The sequence below is a fragment of the Lepisma saccharinum genome, chromosome 21, assembly GCF_977018435.1.
Source record: "Lepisma saccharinum chromosome 21, izLepSacc3.1, whole genome shotgun sequence".
Lineage (NCBI taxonomy): Eukaryota > Metazoa > Arthropoda > Insecta > Zygentoma > Lepismatidae > Lepisma > Lepisma saccharinum.
Window position 1 is genome coordinate 38,900,900 of NC_139249.1, and position 21,355 is coordinate 38,922,254.

General features: G+C 39.0%; 1 protein-coding gene across 1 annotated transcript; it reads right to left on the reverse strand.

Annotated features, from left to right (window-relative positions):
- Positions 1-2,036: 2,036 nt before the first annotated feature.
- Positions 2,037-20,020, reverse strand: LOC146004064 (uncharacterized). Its single transcript, XM_083142679.1, has 3 exons — positions 19,457-20,020; positions 5,781-6,606; positions 2,037-2,233 (listed from the first exon to the last, which is right to left on the reverse strand). The coding sequence occupies exons 1-2, from the start codon at positions 19,914-19,916 to the stop codon at positions 5,792-5,794; spliced, it is 1,275 nt and encodes a 424-aa protein (XP_082998805.1). The 5' UTR covers positions 19,917-20,020; the 3' UTR covers positions 2,037-2,233; positions 5,781-5,791.
- Positions 20,021-21,355: the final 1,335 nt, after the last annotated feature.

The following is a 21,355-nucleotide window of genomic DNA, read 5'->3' on the forward strand; positions in this document are numbered from 1 at the left end:
CCGCAGGATTTTTTCTTATGGGGGCAGAGTCATAGAGTCATTATTATTATTATTATTATTATTGATATTGCTATTATTATTATTAGTTACTACTACTTTACAAATCATAAAATTCAAATTGAATTGAGTCTACTATTTAGATAGAAACAGGATTTGCCTTTCTTCCTTTCAATAAACATCTAGCCTATCACTTTGTTGATGAGCAGTTCTTTTTCTTTTTGTACTTTTTCACAATACACAGATATCAATCAGAGTCAAGAGATCACTTAATCTACTGTCCTTCATGGTACCTCTGCTCAATGTCTTTACATGCCGAAGGGTACTGTAAAATAATAATAATAATATCGATAATAATTGCTGTAACGTATGGCCTGTAAGTCACAGAAAACAATATTTTTGTTAAAAATGCAAAAATTCTAATTACATTTACTCTTTCCAGAATCTCTGGGGGCACCCTTGGTAACATTACATTCGTATTCGTAACCCTATGTAACTATGCATGTTTCTCCTTGTAATAATTCAAGCTTTTTGTTAATAGCACATAACCGTATATTTGTATGTGTTGACCAATGGATTACTAAACTGTAAAGTAAATGACACTAACCTACGTAAAAAGAGTGGAATAAACAGAGAACACAAAAATGGAGGAACCACTTATGAAGAAATGACGCCAGGGGAAAAGTGCATAGTACCCCCGAAAGTATGTGGGTAGAGGTAGGCAGGCATCTTTGGGAAGTTCCCCCATTGTTTCGGATCACAGGGTTTCTGGACCGACCCGGTTGAAGGCACATTGCACAATGGCCCAGGGATCGCACTTCAAACTGTAGTTCCAGTCCCGTTTAGCCTATCTGAGCACAAAACGAACTAGAAACGCGCTTAGTACTACGAAACTGTAACTAAGGAAAGTTTGGTCACACATTGATCCGAAAATATCCATCCAATGATTTGCATATCTTAATAACTTAACATGTGGAGCAACAGCCCTTGAGGGCGGGCCGGAACTACCTACCGACTGCTGGCCTCACTCCCATCCGATCCTACTCACTCACTCACCCGAGGTATGAGATCATCAAACCAGTTACGGGGTGACGTGCGGTCAGCACGACGAACCTCCAGTCGGTGTTATAGATTTTCATGACCGGGTTACGCTACTCATTCGTAGCTCCCCAAAATTCCTCACCATGGTGGGTGGCCAGCGGTCCCACACACAGGCCAAAATCTCAAGAGTAACGTCGTTACGCTTCCCCGAAGGAAACTCGAACCAGCGCCTCCCATAGCCCAAAGCATGAAACCTTAGACAGCACGACCACGGTGCGGAACACTAACTGTAAAATACAAGCTACTAATCTCGGGTTTGTTCCCAGTAGTAAATAACTGTAATAGAAAAAGTTTGATCTTAACACATCCATCCATTTGCGATCATTCCTGTATTTAATTAGAATGGCCGTTGCAAAAATACACCATATTCACGTTCATTGCTACAGGTGAATTCGAACTTCCGATCGTTAGAACCGTTGGCGAGCCGCGTCTTGAACGGTAACGGTGTTTTTAGCATAAAGCTGTGTTTGCTTATTTCCCATACGATTTCCGGTAGAATTGGTATCAGCAGATTTTTCAGATCCACTGAAGATCGCTGGTATAATTTGCTTTTAAGAAGCTACCTTCAGCATCTCGGTCGGACCCTTTTGGCGACGTGATTAACCTATTGAGTTATGACGCCAGGTATCCCGGGTTCGGCGTGATACGCTACAGGAGAGTTCGGAGTTCGGAGCGAGATCCTAAAACGTCCTCATCATGGACGCCCGCAGGATTTTTCCCAGGGAGGGGCAATTGTTCCCTCAAAAATCATTACATAAATTTGAATTTGTCATATTCATGCAATATTTAACACATATTATTGTGGCTGAAATGATATTATATATAATGTTTAGTTGACTCATTTTCCAGGGGGGTCATGGCCCACTCTTGGCCCCCTCCCGGACGCCCATATTCCTCATTTAACCTTCTTGGGTACAGTTATACAAGCTTGTGTTATATAAAAACATTTTTATTTACAGTAAAACACTACTAATCTATGAACATATTTACAGGATTTGTTTTGAATAAGTTAGCATAATAAATTAGTTTTAGTACAATTTAGAGATTCATCCTAGTGAAGAACTTATTCGTTGTGGACTATTCGGTGCTCCACTTCCTCGCACTAGCAGGCCTGCTGAAGTATCTAAACCACTACCTAGAAATACAAAGATAGAAACGTTGATAAGGTTGTAAAATAAAACTGTACAAAGACACACAATAAAACCTACCAGTATTATCAAATCGCCATTCAGAGAGTTTGTTGAGATTTTAAATGAGATTTATCTACCGGGTGGCCAGAATTAAAGTTACCCAACTCAGAGCCCTCTGTAGCCTGTTTGAGGCATCGTAGAACTCTGAAATTTGGTGAATCCACTATGCAGAACATGGGGAAGAGGATGGCGATAAAAAAAAATATATAGTTCAATTTTCCGCCACTAGGTTGAAATGTGGCGCTGTACTTCCATAAGTCAGTTAAATCACGCGTCCAATTGGTTATTAATTAGAAAGAAATTTGGTAGTAGCTGGAAGTTGCGAGAAAATAATCTCTCAATTATTGCAAGATTGCAAGGTAAAGGTAAATCCATAACCAATTGGACGCATCATGGAAGTACAGCGCCACATTTCAACCTGGTGGCGGAAAAGTGAACTATTTTTTTATGTCTTCCCCATGGTCTGCATAGTGGATTCACCAAATTTCAGAGTTCTACGATGCCTCAAACAGGCTACAAGGGGGCTCTGAGTTGGGTAACTAATTCGGGCCACCCGGTACTTTCATCCACGTGTACACCCAACGGCAAAAGTAACAGTAGGCGAATTGTTCACAACCATTTCCATTCGGTCTGAATTACACAATGTGATGACAATGAATTGAAATAATGACTTCAATAAGCACAGAACAATGCCTGCTTCGAACCAACATACTTTCATTCCTTAAAATAACACATGATATAGAATAAAGAAGTAGTGAAAATAGCGGTAGACAATTCGCCTACCATTATCTTTGCCGTTGACTGTACCTCCACTACACCTATTCATTTATTTATTTATTACATATTACCTTCAACAGAGGTACATCCTCCAATGACAGAGGGCGTACATAATGATAATAATAATAATGAATAATAATTACAAAATTAAAATGTAATTACGATATGTAATCCAGTCACAAATTGTGTTCATGATATAAGTATAGCCATACAAAACAGTTTATAAATTAAAAAAATACAAAAAATAATAATCATATAATCTTGAGTATAAATACAGTTATTGTGTATTAACTATCACATATTCGTACTTTGAGAATTGGCACTAATGTTTTCTTGTAAGTCAATCGCCTTTAATTTAATCATACTTTCATTACACATACCACAAATTCTATTAATCGGGCAGCTCCTTATTTTTTGGTTCTTGGAATTTTAGGGATGAAAACATTTCTACAACGTAAATTATTCTTCCTTATATTAAACTGAAGTTGTCCAAGAAATAAACTATTATCTAATATGCCGTTTACTGTTTTGTACAGGAACAATAACAATTTTCGCCTGTTACTAAGAGTTTCGAAATTGAATTCCTGAAGTAGGCCTTTGTAAGGCGTTGCCATTTGTGGTAGTCTATTATATTTTTGAAAGTATAATATCAGAAAACATATAATATCAGAAAGCATATAATATCAGAAAGCAGTGACGCTCCTAGAGTCTGTGCTTCATATTATACCTACCTAAGCCTTACGGAAATTTTACGCAAATCACTCGTACAACACAGCAATATTGAACTTGAAAAGTTGCACACTGACCTACTTTACTCTACTTTATCCTATTCTTCATGCTCTGTAAGAACAAAGTTGATGTAAACAAACCGCGTGACTTCCGAAAAAATAGTTCCTTTCTTATGAATGATTTATGTTATTATTTTGCCCATTGGTCGTAGCAGTACAGCCAATAATATAAGGCCACACAAATTCAATATAGTAACTACCTCGTATGGTTATATCAAACGCACTATATTTCTACGCGCAAGATTCCTTCACAGCTGCCATTCGAACAACCAATAGGATTTCTCAGAAACCACGTGTATTATTTACTGTGACTTCGTTCTTACATCGGACAGAGAATACCTTATCATGTAGATCATACATTTCTCTCATTGCAAACACGGGGCCTCCCCGGTATCGTCGTTGCCTTGTTATCAAGGGGTCCTGGGTTCGATACCCGGTGGAAGCACATAGTGGGTTAAACTGCAGGTCCAGTCCCAATTAGCCTTACTGTGCATAAAGTGGACTTAAAACACATGTTTTATAATATTCAAAGTGTGAAAGAATATTGTAAGGAACTTTGAAACCAAAATTTAAAAAGATTTATATCTTCCTTAGCAAATTAAATTTCTCTTGTAACGTCGAAATTAATGAACTATTAAACATGTCGTATACCAGAGTTGTATAGATAATTTGACCATATAAAATACATTGCGCTTTTAACAGCTATTCTTATAGATGTCACGAGTTTGAGTTCACTGTTTATGTAACATTAGGAAGAACTTCTAACAAGTATATACAAAACAGAGAAAGAAAATAAATAAAATAGAACGCTTATTGAGGAAAAAGTTAATTACATAAGTAATCATGTAGAGTGAAGAGTTATCACGATCGAATAGTAGAAGGTAAAGGGTATAGGAAGCCTGATGTATGAAATGGAACTTAAGGGGGTATTACATGTAACTGTATACCCATTTTCATTATAACATTGGATTTTCCATCAGAGCTAAACTTAGGCGGGGAAGTCTATTTCAACTTGCAGATGCATGTCCAATATTTTTTGAAATCAGCCCATCGAATAGCTCTGCCATGTTGCCCAAGCCATCTTACTGGTCTCATGCAACCCTAACTGGACGTGTGTTACATTGTCGTTGATTTTGTTTATCCTTGCAATAATATCCGCCTTATGCAATTACACTAAAGAATTGACCTGTTGAAGATGTCGAGTCGACTTATATTCGTTACGTGAAATGTTGAATTAAAATTCAAGAAGTTACCAAAAACTTACGGGCTTTCTTCAGTGAAACCATGTAGCCACTGCTGACGTTATACTTATCTTACACGATTCTTGTCGAACTGGGTTATTTTTCAAGGAACTTTTCTTCTCTTGATAATGCTTGCAAATTGTAGGTTTACATTTAAGATAACTCTAACAAACCATCCAAAACAGTAACATCTACATAGTCGGACATCTATCGTGCATTCTATCTATCGATGATGGGTAAGTTGTTACGTCTAATACCACCTGTACGCACTGATGTTCACTGAAATGTGAACACTCCGCTAACGAAGGTGGTTGGAATGCAGTGTAATCGGTGAGATCAGCTGGTGCATACGCGTGGCTGATTATCATATGGCCACCTGCTATTATCCAGCACCTAATTGGAGAAGTGGCGCCACAAGGTGGATAAGAGTGGACTCCAGCCGTTCCACAAATTGTCTTTGTCCAGCTTCTTTGAAACTCACAGAATTTTAAAGTGAGTGAGAGACAAATAAAGAGGGGATAGAGATAGGAAAGATGAAGAAAAAGGGAAATAGGAATAAATAAGGGGAGAGGACAGAAGAAAGATATAGAGAAACAGAAGAGGGAAAGTGATAGAATGAGCAAGCAAGATGAAAAGAGAAAGAAAAATATAGATAGAAAAAGAGGTAAGAAAGCGTTGTGACTCACCTTGTGTCTCCTTAAGAAGTCTTCCTCCTTTTCAAACTCTGCGCCACGAACGACGTACTTTTCTTCTGCGCTGGGAGGACCGCGTTCAGGTTGTACGTCTGTCCTTGCTGCTGCACGGCCTGCGGGTACCCCGCCACCTGCGCAGTCACGGCTGGCGCATAAGCGGTGCTAACGGTCTGCTGCGCATAGGGCGAAATCTGCTGTATGGCTTGCTGGCTCTGCGCAGTAGCCTGCTGCGTGATGGCCTGCGTGTACGGACTTGCCTGCATGGTCTTCAAGTAAGGAGAACTCAGCTGACCGACGACGGTCTGCGAGTAAGGCACCGCCTGCTGCAGAACGGTCTGCGTACCGGCCACGGAATGATCAGCCACCGCTTGCTGGAGCCCCACGCTGGGGTGCAAGACTGCTGACGTCAGAGGGGCGCTGGCTTGAGGAGCGTAAGAAGCGGAAATCTGACTGGATGATCCAGCGTAATGAGATGCCTGTTGCTGAGCTGCCACCTGCGATCCTCCGGCCGAGTACTCCTCCCCTGCGACAGCCTGGTGCGTCTCCGACCCTAGGTACCCATCGTGGCCATAGTCGCCTCCATAGTATCCTTGATAGCCACCATAGTCATAGCCTTGGTATCCTTGATTCTGGGCGCTCAACTTCAGGAAGGCCTTCAAGCTGCTGAAGGCGGAGAACAGGAAGGCGAGCTTGTTGACGATAAGGGCCTTGAAGGCGAGTGCCTTGATGATCATCATCACCACTGGGATGAGGGCAGCTTTGAAGAGCAGGAACATGAGGATTGGGTACATCCTCTTCATCTTGCCTCTGGCTTCACCCTCTGCAACAAAGAGTGAATGAATTAATTAAAATCTTTGAATCCATCTGCACATACGGCTATTTTACACCATTCAAAGTATACGAAGAAAAATTCTCTCATCTAAAACACCTTAAAGTCAAAAAGAGGTGTAAAGAGCCCTCAAGAAAGATTAAAAGTGCAAGGCTATAGCACAGGACACACATCTTGTTGAACATGTAAGAAGAGACTAAAGATTACCTCAGAAACAGTGTAAGATATCCGCTCTTCTCAAGAATCTAAAAGCATTTGTTAAAACAATGTCATTGTCTCCAAACATGGATGATAACAGTTGGGAAAGTTACAAACAACAAATTGCTTTACGGGCCTGCGAAAGTATAAAAAAATTCCTAGATAAGAAAGAGAAATATACACGAATGCTCTCTTGAACGTTTAGAAATAGATTTAACATTTCAGACAGTATAATACCAATGTAGTTATTCAAAACTAGTCACACTGTAAATAGATGTTATACGTAGCTTAAACAGTTCCAGTAGAAGTAAAGGTAGCATTTACATAGGTGGGCCCGTCGCATTCTCTCCTCTTTTATGGAATTTTCATGTCCCGTTATAAGCCATCGTGAATTATCACAAAACGGCAATTCTAGACTGTTTTTTCTTAATACCAATGAATCACGCCAGGAAAGTGTCTTGGTTCATTAATTGCAGCACACACAGATTGTTAAAATTAGACTACTACAATTCTTGAGATAACAAAGGCCTTCACATGTCGCCATATAATATTGTATATTGTATGTTTCAATGAATTAATACAAAATATTATAAAAAAATTAATGTGCCTTTTTCCATAAGTCTGACTTCATTATTGTAGCACACGATATTCGAATTGTCAATATGATATTGTCAATTTGTATTTTTATAATTAGGTATATAAGAAATAACAAGTTATTGAATAATGTAGTTAAACTTTATGTGTAGAGATTTATGTAAAAAGTGTTTCGTTATGTACTCAAAATGTATGCTGACCGTAAACAGCTAAATGCAAAGCTGTAAGTCCAATAAAATTTGTTGTTGTTGATGTTGTCTTTAAACAATAAATAAAATGTTTGTTAGATTCTTCTTGTTAATACCTAACGAAGTAAAGTTTCATTGTTCTATATGAATGTGTTCAAATAATGTGTTATTATGCACAAGTAGTATATAAAGATATGATAGCAAGTGCGATAATGAAGTTATTATTCATATCATTAAATACATTAGTTCTTGTGATAGCTAACAATAACAATTGCAAAATTTCAAATTCAAATAGCAAATAATGGTAAGTCTGGAAAGAACTCAGCTATATTTTCAGGTATGACAAATTAAGGGTAATGTATGTAAGTAAGGTCGATTAATAAGAATACAGTGGGGTGCCCACAGATAATTACTAACTGGTAACTGGTGGTTGCTGTTTTAACCATTTGTTAACTTGAAGACATAAAATACCAGGCACAGAGACCTGGCCATAGCCGCCAAGTAATCAGTCGATCGGTTAAATTTCCTTGTAGCAATGAATGTTATTTTTCCTGATCAATCTTTATGGGGTTATCCTCCCAGGTGGAATAGATTAAAAACTGTCGCCTTGTAATTGAGGGGTCCCGGGTTACGTGTCCTCCCGTTTCGCCTTATTGCGTTTTCACCTCCCCCAATACAATTTCGCGTGATTTATGTGACACGAACTTTCTAAGGCGAAACGGGACATCCCATAAGGCGAAACGGGATACGGCGAAACGGGATAAGGCGAAACGGGCCTTAATCCCGGGTTAGACCGTCAGTGGAGGCACAAGGTTATGATTCCACTTTAAACTGCAGGTCCGGTCCCGATGAGCCTGTCTGAATATAAATTGGACTTAAACGTGGACAAACAAACCATTTAATATACATGTTCTTCAATATACATGCAGTATATCCTTCAATATTTCGGCAACGTCAATGCAAATAAATAAAAACTTATTGATGATTATTATTGTTCCTCACAGACAAAAAGGGATAAGGATAATTATGGTTAACATACACTACATATTAATACTAATTAATGTTTACTATATTGTGTGACAAATCACCCTACAAAGACGTTAACAATAAGAAATAGTGTTTGTAAATAATGTAACACGAGATATGATACCTTTTATTCTACTTTTTGGGTGGACTGACGGAAATAATTGTATCATAGTTGTTAAAGTAGTGTAGCGACAATGATTATATACGTCTCTGTAGGTTACTGTGTTAAAACGTGCCGACATCGTTTCTTTACGAATGACGTGCAGGAGACATTTTTATATCCAATTAAATTGACACAGAAAACCTTGCACTGCGAAGCGTATGCGGTCCTCTGTCCTTAATGGCACACACACACGCACAGAGAGAGATCTTCACCTTCCTTGGCGACATGGTCGACGTGAGATGCGGTTCCATAACGACTGCGTTAATGTCGTGGGTGGGGGGAGGTGTCGTCTTCGAAAGTTACTCTCCAGCAAGATGTTTTGTTTCACTTGACGGAGCGTGGAGAATGAGTGCCTTCCAAGGTTTCCTGTGTCCACAAGGGTTCTTGGTTCGAATCTTGGCACGGACGGTTCCGTTGTGCTTTCGTATGTACTGCTTAGTAGCGCAACAGCACGTCCAGGGTCAAGCTCTGTTGGGCGATATTTCGCTGGACGGTTCAAGGGGTATCATCGCCGCTGTTTTTGGCTTTCTGCTGTTACGGTGGCCGGTCCTCGTTCTGGCAAGGGAAGTGGGGAGCGGGAATTACGTTGCAGACCAAGCAGACAACAGCAATGGCGCCGAGAGTTAGGACGCGGCGGGAATAAGTACTACGTGAACCTCGTTCTACAGGCTGAGGCGTTTCTTATCGTGCTGGATTGTTCCCTTTTACCGCTCCCCACTTCCCTCAGCCGTCGTAAGAGTAGAAAATATCTTTAGTCCTGTGTTTTGTCCTTATTTGTGCTGAGTGTTCTTTGCAGCCTCAGCTTTTAACGAAAGTCAGAACATTTTAATCTTTTATGATTTTAATTAAGCAACGTTAGAGTTGCAATGTGTAAAGATAAGGGGCTGGACCCCGTATAGTGTGACGGGTGCAAAATAGCCTTAGTGCTGACGCACCCAAAATTTTCAATTCAAATTCAAAAAAGAAAATATCTTTAGCTCCTCAATCTTCCTTACAGTGAAGTCGCCATAGAATTTTGTCTGGGGAGGTTGATAAATGGACGAAACAATTTCAGAAGAGCTCTACTTGGGTGAACTTTGCATCTCTCTTCTTCTTTTGTTTTTCTCTTTTCTTTTGTTCTTCTCTCTTTCCCTACCTTTTCATTCTTCTTCAACTAACTTTTTTTTATCTTTTATCCTTCCGTTTCTTTTCCTATCTTCTTCGATTTGCTCTACTCTCGTTGGGTGGTCTGGAATACAATGATTCCCTCTTTCATATCTGCTTCTTTCTTTTTCATTCTTCTTCAATATATATCTTTATTTTCTTTCGTCCGCTATTTGTATCTTTCTTTACTTTCTATATCTTTCCTTCATATTCTTTCTTTTCAATTTCTCTGTTCCTCTTGTTCTCTTTATCTCTACCTTTTTAGTCTTCTTCTATTTCCCATTCTTTTTCATCCGTCTTCCATTTCCACCTTTCTTTTCCCTTTGCTTCTCTCTCTTTCTCTCTATTTCTCCTATTAATTTTCACCACTTTAGATATGTTTTTTCTTCATCTCTTTATTTCTGTACCATTTCTTCTCTACTCTGTCAATTCTGCTTTCTTCCACCTTTCATTATTTCTCCCTCTCCTTTCATTCTTCTCTTTGCTAAATGTGACACTCAAACCTGCAGTCTATTTTAGTGGACAGGATGATGGCAAAAGATTATTTGACTTTGGGCTACAGCCCCCTCTTTCCCACCAAAGGCAATACAGTTGGCTGGCTCAACATCGACATTTTTAACATGCTCAGGGTTGAATGGTTAGAGAGTTGCGATACGAAAATTTCACGATGGACTTCAGCCACCCTTGCAAATCAGATGGGGAGAGCACACTTCTCCTCGTCAGTGTACATACTACATCAGCTTTAATAGTCTATCCAAGTGAAGGTTGGGTTATTTGGTATTAATTAGTTTAATCGAAAATAAGATGAGTTCCCGCGTAGCTGGGTGGTTAGCGTTCTCGCCTTTGCGAAGGAGTTATAAAATTTCGGTGTTGACCCAGCGTCGTGAGGACAATTGGGAGTTACTAGAAATGAAGAAGTAGAGGCCTATGGTCTCGAGAGTCAGAAAAGTAAGACTTAGCACAATAAAATGCGAAATACGCTAGAAATATGTAGTAATGCCTCAAAAACTAAACAAAAATGCTTGTTTACTGACATTTTAGTAGTCATGTGTTGGAATGCACTACTTACAACATATGTAGATTATGAAGGCAAAGACACTGAAAATTGTATCTTAGTAAAGACATTGAAAAGCTCCTTTACGCCTCTATGGGCACTACAGGAGCGTACTAAATGTGAATTATGTCACTAGCTTCTAAGTTTCCTAATTGCTCTCCAATAGAAATATTTCCATAGTGGTCATACAAGCGGAAGGTTTTTATAAGATTTCTGGAATCGAAGTTGTTGTTTAGAAACTTTCATACTGGCAAGAACGAAGTAAAGTGAACTGGTTTTAAGCAAACAAGCATAAATACTATACTCTATATCAGGAATGTCTGGAGCAAGCGAACAAAAGATAGCCTCTGCAGAAGTAGCGACTCGGGAGAGCTCGATCAATGAGCCAGTGAGAGGGAAAGTTGGAGAATGGGTGAGGCAAGGCTATAGCAGCAGCAATGTTTCGCCCTTCGCTTTCTCCCCTTTTCTACCGTTGTGCGCGGGCGTTGATCTACAGATTCCTGAGACAGAGTATAGGAAGTGCCCATTAAAAACATTAAAACAATGTTTAAAATTCACTAAAATGTCACAAAACACTACAAAATCACCAAACATGTCATGCACAAAATCTGTAAAAACAATGCAAAATACACAGTTGTACGTACCTATCTAAATGAGCAATGTATTGACCCGTGCAAGAAAATAAAAGAATACAAAGTCCCACCACTTAGTAATGATACCGCTTGTAAAAAACACACGAGATACCTCCGAATAGAGATATTACCTTCGCCTCTAGGGCACCATTTTGGCGAGGCGAATAGAATCTCGTTCGCTTGAAAGTAACCATTTCCGAAGAAGACAGATGGGGCATCATCGAGCCTCTTTGTGGTTAAGTTACGAAGCAGAAGAAACCTCAATCGAGAATGTGACCGGAACTAACTTTTTTCTTTCCTGCACAACCACCAAACTCTTTCCCGCCATTCTACTCACATCATAAGCCGCATCCTTGACCGTTGTGGTTAGAATTCGGAAAATTGAAGAAAAAAAATAAACGTGAGGCCTAAATAGCATTCCAATGCAACGTTTACTATTAGAAACTGGAGAACAGGGTCAATGGATATTCAGAAAACAAATGCCAAGCATATTTGGTTTAAAAATACGTCAAAGTTTACGCAGAAGTTGTAAGATGTCAGCCCTAATTCACAAAGCTTAGATAGCACAAATAGATCACGAACAAGTCCTAAATTTAAAACAAATTGTACTATATTACCTCTTATAAATATGTAATTAAATAAACCTTAATTGTAAACGTATATTACTGTATATTAGCATTTCCTAAAATACTATTTCAATAGTTCATTGAGATTAGTTTTTGAATTCCGTACAAATAAAATTTACAATGTTCAAAAGCTAACAAATACCCTATCCTTTCTGTTCTCCCACAATTCAGTTTGCTTAAAAAATATTTATATTATAAATAATAAATTATTTACAATATACAAGCTATTTATATTTTTATTAATTTATGCCGCTCTTCTACCTTTTAGACTAATCGCGACGATTAGAATGGATGACGAAGTGATTAAATGGTGATGGGAAAAAGACAGTGACACATGACAGGGAACATCTGGCTTTTTAAAACATTACTCTGGCAGTATTGCCAAGGGGATAAGGTAAGGTAAGTTATTAAACCACACTTCCTGCGGGGTTGAAAAAGTACCACCTTGTTACCATTTGTGGTTTGGCTTATTTTATTTCGCTTTCCATCAATTTTTGGCTAATTGCGATGGGTGATGTGTGATGTGTGATCAAATTGATGGAAACGCACAAACACCCATGAAGAGGTCTGGATTCGAACCTGGGACCTCTGGCGTCATAGCGCGAAGTGACAACCACACCGCCAAAGACACTAAGCTAGGCAAATCCGGGCTGGACCTACAATTTAAAGTGGATTCGAGCCACTGTTTAATGTTGCCCAACCCCAAGATTGAACTCAGGGCCCCTTGATTATAGACAACACATAGGAGACTTCATCAATTCAATAAAAACAGCATTCAATCTTATCGTTGCGATTCGCCTGGAAAGGCAGAAAATAATTTGAACTCTGTCGTAGTTTCTTGATCAGACAAAAAGCCAAATAAATGAAAATACCTTAGCATTGGCTTGCAAAAACCATCATCCCCAGGGCCAGAACGAACTGGTTGTTCACTTTGGTCACCTTATTGTTTTCGAACTCCGTTAATAGTGTTTCAGCACTAGTGTGGAAGACAAATTGAGCAACAAGGGGACAAAAGACCTTGGAGGTTTGTGGACATATCTATGCCCTTGGGCTCAGTGTTAACAATTTCCGCATGTGCGCAGTTCTAAAATTTGCAGTCCTCTGGTCCACACGCTATGTCTTGCATGCACAGTTCTGAACAACGCAAGCAAAACGTTCGTTAGGGTGTAGCATGTGGACCGGCCATAAAATGTAAAGTTTACTTCTCATGGGACGAAAGTGTCACTACTTTTTCTACAAATGTACAAGATTTACATAAGAAAAACTGCAATATCTTGGCTGCAGTAAATACTAAAAGCATTAAATTTATATTTAAATACTCTATGTAAATACTCATTACCTAAATTCTAGGTGATTGTGAATAAATATAATAATATTAGAGCAAAATGAGTATAAAATTGGGAAGAACAAGTTGTATCAGATATCTTGTAAAATACCAGAAATAGTGGAGAAAGAATTCGTATCATCTGAAAGCATACTAAATAAGAAACATTAAACAGAAAACCAGGATATTGGTTTCAAAACAGCAAAATTGTGTGTGTTAATACGAATAGCTATTCAAATATGACAAAATGTCGAATTTTAAAAGTAATATATACTGCTGGACAAAAAAAACCGGACACTTGCATTTTTTGTGATAACGCAATGGGTCGATAAAAGCTCTGGTACAAGGGCTAACTAAATGTTGCAGAAACTGAATTAAGTACGAATGCATAAACAAAGTCCGAGCCTATGAATGGTGCATATGGTACTACATGATCTGCCGAACATTCTGGAATATACCTGCGAGCTGTTATTGCGATTCAGATGTCAAATATTAAAGTGTCCGGTTTTCATTGTCCAGCAGTATACTTTTATGAGTACATGAAGAGTCCATAGCACAAGGCTTCAAATTTTGCCTTCCATTTTTTTACACTAAAATTAGTGTTCGCTGATTTCAGTAAGAATTTTTAAAAATAATTCATCGTTAATAACATTTTAGCATTGACATGTTAAAAAATGCCGATCACCAGCCATTGTAGCGGCATATATTTTATCTACATATGCGTACATGTATACAATTTCATCATATGGTTAGAAAGTAACTATATTGCCCAAGAGTCTGGCTACAACCGACATGATTAATATTTATAACAAATTTTAATATAGTTTCACAATTCGTGGTTGTAGGCAGCTGTCTTGTAATTAGCGCAAAGTGCAAGGAACATTAAACAAGTTCCTGATCAGGTGGATATAACGAAGATGGCCATAATTGATAACTACTCTTCATGGATTCCTTTTCCTTCATTTCAGTCTTTAAAAAAAAAATCTACTGCTCTGTTTGGGATTTTACAGATTATAACGTGTGTGTGTGCGGTGTTTTACGCGAGAAAGTATTGAACATGGATGCTCTATAATGGACAAGTAAATCATAAGAAAATATAGTGCAAATCGCTTTCTCCAAAGACACAGCACCTGAAGAGCCAAAGACAACCCTTCTGCACCTTGACAAACAGGAAGGGAACGTTCGTTGCGATTAAACAAAAAGAGACAGAATGGCGACATTTTAGAACAAAAATCAAATTCAAGCGAGGAAGGGAACGGACAGCAGCCCTATGTTTAGACAGTAGACAGCAGCCATAGGTTCCGGGTTCGATACCCGGTGGAGGTTCGGATCACACTTTAAACTGCAGGTACAGTCCCGATTAGCCTTACTGTGCATAAAGTGGAATTAAAACACCAACTCAACCAATCAATCCAATTATTTCATAATAAATCTTGTCTGGATCACCTAAAGAAATGCTATTATCAAAGTACATTTTTATTCGAATATTGTTTCTAGAACTATACTCTGTATGTGTTTACACTGGCATGCACAGAGGGGGGCTGATGGGAATACAGCCCTCCTGAAATTTGGAGAGAAGCAAAATTTTCAAATGAATGGCGTAAAGAACTATAGCGGCAAATGTAATCACTCTCAAAATGACCGCCGGTTTCAATTTTGTCTTTGAACAATGGTAATTGCTATTGTACAGGTTACTCAGAGCAATAAGATACATTCATACTGTAGTGCTCAACAGAACGAAGCTTGATGTGGTTAGTTCTATTCACTGGGAAAGCATATTTAATTTATTTTTCATCAATGTTGTGAAATGAAAGTTTGTCTAAAAACCTTTGTTATTTCAACATGAGGATGTAAGTCTTGCAGGCCAACAAGGCTCTGGCGTCTGCACCTACAGCCAGTATGTATCCTTAAGTGTCTTGAGTGTCCCTTTACAGCCCCAGCTTTTAATCTAATTTAGTCCTCCGACATTTTAGTTATGGTAAAGGGCTGGATCCCGTATAATGGGGTGCAAATAGCTTGACGAACCAACAATTTTAATTTCAATCAATCTATTCCAGCATTAAGGATGGCTATTGCTCATGGGCATACGATTCCAAACGTGTTTACGAGAAGAGCCGCTGAAAATAACAACATTAGGCTCAACAACACGGCAAATTGCAACCGACAGATCCTACATTGTTGGCAATTTTTCACGCCACACGCAGCGCACCTAGAGGAAACCAGTATTTCACGCGCCGCAGAGCGAATCGTCAATGCCTTGCTTGACTTACTGGCATGGCATGTGCCTCGCGTTTGAGACGCTGTGCGCTTGGTAACCTCTTCTCCTGCACTCTTTTCTGCTTTACGATTTACCAATGCACAGGCGTCAGAGGAAGGACTCTTATTTCAGTATTTCCATGATCTTATTTCATGCTTACATCTCTATATCCAGTACTTCTAGTTGTATTTTCTTATTATATTTGCTTCCTGCACCTAGATTTAGAATTTCTATTTGTATTCTCATTTCGTTTTCTTTATACACCTCTAGATTCAGAATTTGTATTCCACTTGCTTTCTACACTTCCAACATTCAGCATTCATATTTCAATTTTCCTTTTTCCTTTGCTTTCTACACCTTTAGTTTAGTATTTATTATTCAATTTGCTTGCCATACCCTCTAGATTCAGAACATATATTTTACTAGCTTTCTATACCTCTAATAGGAACTATGAGGATACGATTGTTGTCAAATGAACCATACCATATTTCATGTGCTTAAGAAAGAAAAAATATAGGAAGTTCCGACTTCACAATGACCTACGAGGAAACAAGAAAAAAGGAAGAGTAAAGAAGACTATTAAGAGAGAGAGAGAGAGAGAGAGAGAGAGAGAGAGAGAGAGAGAGAGAGAGAGAGAGATTTGATTGGTTTGGTGTTTTAAGTCCACTTTATGCACAGTAAGGCTAATCGGGACTGGACCTAGAGTTTTTAAAGTGGGATTCTAACCACTATGTTGCTCCACCGGGTATCGAACCCAGGACCCCTTAGAAGGCGACGACGATACCGTACCATCGGGGAGGTCCTGAGAGAGAGAGAGGGGGAGAGAGAAAGAGCGAGAGCGAGAGAGAAATAGACACAGAGAGAGAGAGGAGAATTAACGATGTACAAGTAGTGAGGAGATAAAATAAAGTAAAAAATGAAGGTGAGAAAATATAACTATGAATAAAGAGGTGAATGAGGAGGAGAAAAAACAAGCTGAAAAAGGAAGGCTAAATGTAGGACAAAGAATAGAAAAACTTAGAAGGGGACAAAAGAAGAGAAAAATATTGAAGAGGAAGTTGAATAAGTAGAGTACAAACATGACAAAAGGGAAAGAAGAAAATTATGTAATATTCCAATAGAAACGAAAGAAGCAAGAATTTTCCTTAGGTACCCACGGAAGTCAAAAATCGATAGTCACAATCGATAGTCACAATCGATATCGATATACCTATAGCAGTTACTGAAGTTTAGCGTGGTAATAAAAGTATCAAATATTAAAACGGTTGTTGGAATATTCACTTCCTCGGAAAGCAAAATGATTCAAAATGATGTTACTATAGTATCAGTTAACTCGATAACAGAATATCGTAAGCTGAAATAATAGTTTGTACATAAAAAACTAACATATATTATTTTATATTGCAACCAATGAATATTATACATTTTTGATACTGTAATACTTCTATATTTATTAATGTCTCTCCTGTTGTAATTGGACTCAACACAACTGTGTACAACAAGTAAATCAGTAGAATGGTGTTGGAACACTTCAACCAGTAGTGAGGCATGTAGCATGTGGCGACAAGCTTTATCTGGTAGAACCACACTGTTATTACGGCAAATTGTTGGAATAAAATATGTTAAAGACGTATTGGATGTAATTTTGTACAAGAAATGTCCTACATAAAATAAAATTCGCAGCAAAATTGTTCTATAAGGGTTCCTTTATTGCTTAGAATTCCTATCTGTGTTGAAACAGAGGAATTTTAATAATGAAGCACGCTAGTAGTCTATATGTTATCTTATCGTGGTTACACGGTAAGATAACGTAATAAAATTCACGCCAACAATGACATCGTGAACAATTTTGGGCACGTTCATAAAAACATACAGACTTATAGTAGCTATCTACGATTACATACAAAGGGTGTCGTGTACAACATAGACCAATTTTCACAGAGTGTTGAGGTCATCAAGTTGAAGTTTATATATATTTATATATATATATATATATACCGGGTGGTCCAAAAGTCCTGGAACGGTCACATATCGTGAGAAGTACACATCGAATCGGAAAACAAAAAAATACGTGTTTAATAAGTATAAGAAAGCTATTCGATGATATCACACTTGATTCCCCACCCCCGCCCCTTGGGAGTGAGGCGGGGGTCAACCGTGAAATTTTAAATGGAAACCCCATTTTGTATTGTAGAATCGGAAAGAGGACTTCATTCCTGGTCCAACAAGCTATAAACCATCCTCCTAGCTTAATTAGAAACGAAGATATGGCGATTTTAAATTTTCGCAAAAAATAAATAAATAAATAAATAAATAAATAAAAAAAAAATTATGAAGCCCCCAAAAAATTCAAATGGACGCTCTGTCCCTAATTGAGCTAGAGTGAAAGAGATTGCAGATTCGGAATCTGCACGTCAAGACCTTTCAATAGAGTCCATGGAAGGGGGTCCATTCATCAATTTCATCATATCATCATTCATCCTCATCTTCGCAAATTAGCCAAAAGTGACACAAGAAGCGAAGTAAAATAAAGCAATTTAATCAAACTATTGTAACTCGGTGGTAGTATATTACGGATGCAACAAAATATTATCCTCATCATCTCTTTTCCTGTATGTTTAATTAAATAGTAATTTTATGTCGCTATTCTTTCTTTTTAGTTTATGGGATGATGATGAATGGGAATTGATGATGAATTAATGAAACCGATGAAGGACGAAACAAAACATGTTGTAATGATTATCTTGCATACGGACGCGTATTTGTTGTATCATTATCCCAAAAAACGTAACTATTTATTCAAATGCAAGGATATCAGTAATTCTTGTATCCCAGTGATCAGTGTAATCATCTTTGTTCATAGATGCTAATGAGATACGTTGCCGCTTTCTAATCAAGAGGTCCCGGATTCGATACCTGGTGGATGAATATAGTGGTTCGAGTTCCACTCTAAACTGTAGGTCCAGTCAAACATAAAAATCGCATACGTAGGAAGCAATTACATTCTCATAAATAGTCATATTCTGGACACAGAAAAGCAATTACATAAAATATTGAAATGAACGAAAAACAATGCATTTATTTGGTATAGCCTTTGTATAGATTCTGCCTTCTCTTGAAAAGAAGATAAGATCATGGATTTTAAATTCCTTCATCCAACGACTCTACTTAAGATTTGCGTCTTGTAATTAAATGCTCTCGAGTTCGATTACCGACTAGGGAACACTTTAGTGGTTCGGGCTTGACTTTACACTGTAATTTATCCCTTTATTTCTGGATTAACTATAACTACTTTGGCATTCCTAAACCCAGAGCTTTTTGCCTCAGTGCTGACCTTCGTGGTGTAGTGGTTAGCGCAGCCCGCTAGGATACCAGGGGTCCCGGGTTTGCCTAGGCGTGGGTGTTCTGTGTGAGTGTCCCTTCATCAATTTCATCTTGTCATCACTCATCCTCATCTTTACGATTAGCCGAAAGTGACAGAAAAGCGAAGTAAAATAAACCAATTGAATCGGTTATTGTCGCAGCAACATACTCTTTCCAGACCAATGTACTCTTGGTCAACGTTGCAAATTTCCCTTTAAGTTAAACTAGTTTGTGAGATTCAACGTGAAGTATTATAGTCAGTTCAGGACTTACCGTTTGCTTCCTGGATCTGAATGTTGAACAGGGAGTTGCTCTTTCTGCCGTGGGTGAGTTGTAATCTGAAACCGGGGACCAGGTTCAGGTTGACGGCGTAGCTGCGAAGGAGTCCCAGGAAGCCGAAATCGAAGGCTTCCCCGAAAGACCTCTTGGCCAGGTCCTCGATGCTCTTGCTAGACATCTTGGCGTCCTTCCCGTAAACCTTCCCCCTCTTGTCCTTCTCTTCAGCAACCCTCTCGACCTCCACGAGGCCATCCCACAGCTTGATGGTCTTGCCCGTGTTCATGTTGCTAAGCACATTCTTCACGAAAGCGGTCTTGAGGCAGGCGAAATCCAAAACGGAGGAACAGCCGAAGTAGTTGCCTGCATCCGAAGATTGTCCGTCGGTATCTGCGGCAACAAGCACTAACGACAGAGCCACGACGGCCAACACGTCTCTCACGTTCACACTTAGCATGTTCGAGTCTCGTACTGTTCACTCTGAACTGACCACTTCCTTCTCTCTCACCCAGGAAAGACACCGCACTAGTTTTTATTCCGTGTTCAACCCACCGACCGCTGTGTTCATATGGCTAGAGCGAGTAACGACCCGCTTCTTTTTATCCGACGATTGCCTGCTTCCGTGGGCAAGTAGGCGACTGGCGACACCTCCCCTCTCCGGAATTGCCGCTTTCCAAAATATTTTCAGTTTTATTCGCTGATAATTAGTCTTCTTACCGAACGCAAGACACAACCAAGAATGTTTTCTTCTCCAGTGTTAACCTTATTAAAGCGAGACTAAATGTCGGTCGAATTCTTTCACGTATGAAAGGATCTCAACGGCGGAACAGCCAGCTATCCTCCACACGCGCCTCTCGCGTGCCTTACGCGCGTTTCCCCTCGTCTCCTTGACAACACAGGAGTCGATAATGATGATCTTTATCGCTTTTTAAAGTTTGCAACGCCACTGTTGAAAGACCATGTCAATAAGGAAGGCGGAGGAGTAGAAAGCGCTTGTTGTCACGAAACGGAGTTCGTGTGCCTCGTGTTTCTTTGCCTTTAAGTTGTCAGGCTGTGGGTTTGAGTCCTGTCGTAGGTCACTGATGAGCAGGGAGACATTGCGTTCTCTCTCTTCGAGTCGCCCGATCAACTTGTGCAAGATGGGACAAAAGCTACGATTCTATCTCCCTTAAGCCAGCCCCTTGGCAGAGTGAGTACGACATCACGCTAACGAGTTCGAATCCCGGGCTTGGTATGGGTGTTTGTTGTTGATTTGTTGATTTAAGTCCACATGCACAGTAAGGCTAATCGGGACTGAACCTACAGTTTAAAGTGGGATCAGAATCACCGTGCGCCTCCACCTGGTATCGAGCCCGGGACCCCTTGATTACAAGGCGATGGGTGTTTGTGAGTGTCCATTCATCAATTTCATCATATCATCACTCGTCCCATCTTCGCAAATTAGCCTAAAGTGGCATAAAAGCGAAGTAAAATTAAGCAAATCAATCAATCTTCTTATGCAATAGTTTGCGACATTTTTATCCTACAAATTTTGAAATGAGGAAACAAAGAAAAATTCATTCAAAATAATATAGGTTGTTTTAAAGATTCGTAGTTGTATTTTTGATTTGGTATGAATGCACAATATAGAGAATGTCCCCAATTCCTTTCCAACTTCTTATACTCACTAAATATGCAGTCCTGGTAACTTATCTAAAGTTAAGATTGGGGGGTCACTTATAAAAATTGTACACTTACGTCTATATAGGTTGCAAAATTATAGCAACCATTCTCCATACATAAACATAACAACCACGTTTGATGATATCAACAAGTGACGTTCGGCATTCGTTCGTCTGTCTACAGCGTTGCCACTCTGTTCCTTTGTTACTTGCAGAGCATTAGTTGTTGCTTGGA